At 43.6% G+C, this 1,531-nt stretch overlaps 1 protein-coding gene across 1 annotated transcript in view; it reads right to left on the bottom strand.

Moving 5' to 3' along the window:
* Window positions 1–1,531, bottom strand: part of LOC101849608 (vitamin D 25-hydroxylase) — a gene marked incomplete in the record, with an annotated part of 24,854 nt that overhangs the window by 8,576 nt on the left and 14,747 nt on the right. Inside the window, 1 exon segment of the mRNA XM_005096692.3 lies at window positions 1,359–1,477. Coding sequence (XP_005096749.2) covers window positions 1,359–1,477 — 119 coding nt within the window.

The following is a 1,531-nucleotide window of genomic DNA, read 5'->3' as shown; positions in this document are numbered from 1 at the left end:
CAGACAGACAGACAGACAGACAGACAGACAGACTGACAGACAGACAGATAGATAGATAGATGGATAAATGGATAGATAGATAGATGGATAGATAGATAGGAGGAGAGGGGACAACACGGATTTTCCAGTGGCTCATCTTCTCGGAAGACAGATGTCAGCTACAAGCTTGTCCCACTCCTCAAGACATCCTAGCATCCTCATTAAAAACAAAGCCAAGCTCATTGACTCTATCTTTATCCCAACCTTGACCTACCAGTGCCAGACATGGACCTTGACCAAAAGTCTGGAACGCAAGACGAGACATGGAGAACGAAAAGGAAGCCGGTGTTCACACATATCTAGATGGTGAGAACTGGTGGATTTTTCGAGAGATGAAATGTCTGAGGAGAGCCGTTATCAAAACTAAATGCGACATGATAAGAAACACTAAAATCAGAGAAATGGTGGGAACAAACACCTGTCTCCTCTACATTCAGAGGCAAACAATCAGGTGATCTGGACACCTGACACGAATGGCACCTCACCAGCTTGCCAATAAGGCGTACAACAACAGGATATCAGGGTTTCAAGTAGTGCTGGACGGCTAGGTTCTTGATTATTGAAAGCTAGGAATCGTAGGAATCGACTCCAAACCCAATTACTTATTTTCTAAAGATGTAATTTCTTCCGGTGGTTACCTGGCTGGCTTCAAACACCTTCAGGATTTAGGATAACTCTGATTTAGGAACACTCCGAAGTATCAACTTTTATTTTTCGAAAATATGTTGTTTTTTAAAAATTATGATTAAAGTAACTGGTTATCGTTGGTTTATGTAAAGAGGAGTTGGAACTTTTCTTCCGTAGCTAGCATTAATCGTGGAAATCGGTTCCGGAATCGATCCTTCGCCCAGCTCTAGTTTCAAGGCAAGAGGAAGACAAAGAAAGAAGATCTGTATCGAGGGTGTGAAGGATACCTTGAAGACCCACAACGTCCCAACCAGCCAGGTCAACCAGCTTGCAAGAGACCGAACGCTCGCTCTCGCCTCTATACCCCGGATGGTACAAGAGGAAGGATAAAGTAAAGCAAGTCATCTTCATCCAGGACCAGATCTGCGACAGACATCGGCGATCCTGGTTCTCCATTCATTCCTTTGCTCAGACGCTCTTAAAGCCACGTTTCCCTGATCTTTCTCTGTTACCCATATGTTCGGTTTCCCCAGGAAGGCTGCTCTGGGCCAGTGACAGCTAGATGTTCAAGACCTTTATGTATATTCAGGTGTCCCCCCCCCCAAAAAAAAAAAGGCATTTGTCGTTTCCTGATTGTCAGTGTTTAATAGTGAGGTAAAGTAAGTAAGGTAAATGACTCTCATCATACTTACGTAAAATCACGAGATTCTTTAAACAAAGTAATGAGATCCTTTACTCCGGCCATGTCGAAAGGCAAGAACATGATAAAGGGGAAAAACTGAAACAACGAGGTCGATGTCGCTCTTCTTACCTGAAAAAGAAAAAAATTTGGCGCTGTCGGGAAATTATTCTAGTGGGGGGGGGG

The sequence above is a fragment of the Aplysia californica genome, unplaced genomic scaffold (assembly GCF_000002075.1).
Source record: "Aplysia californica isolate F4 #8 unplaced genomic scaffold, AplCal3.0 scaffold00135, whole genome shotgun sequence".
In the NCBI taxonomy this organism is placed as follows: Eukaryota; Metazoa; Mollusca; class Gastropoda; order Aplysiida; family Aplysiidae; genus Aplysia; species Aplysia californica.
Note: the sequence above shows the minus strand (reverse complement) of the source record. Positions and strands in the feature narration are given on the sequence as shown.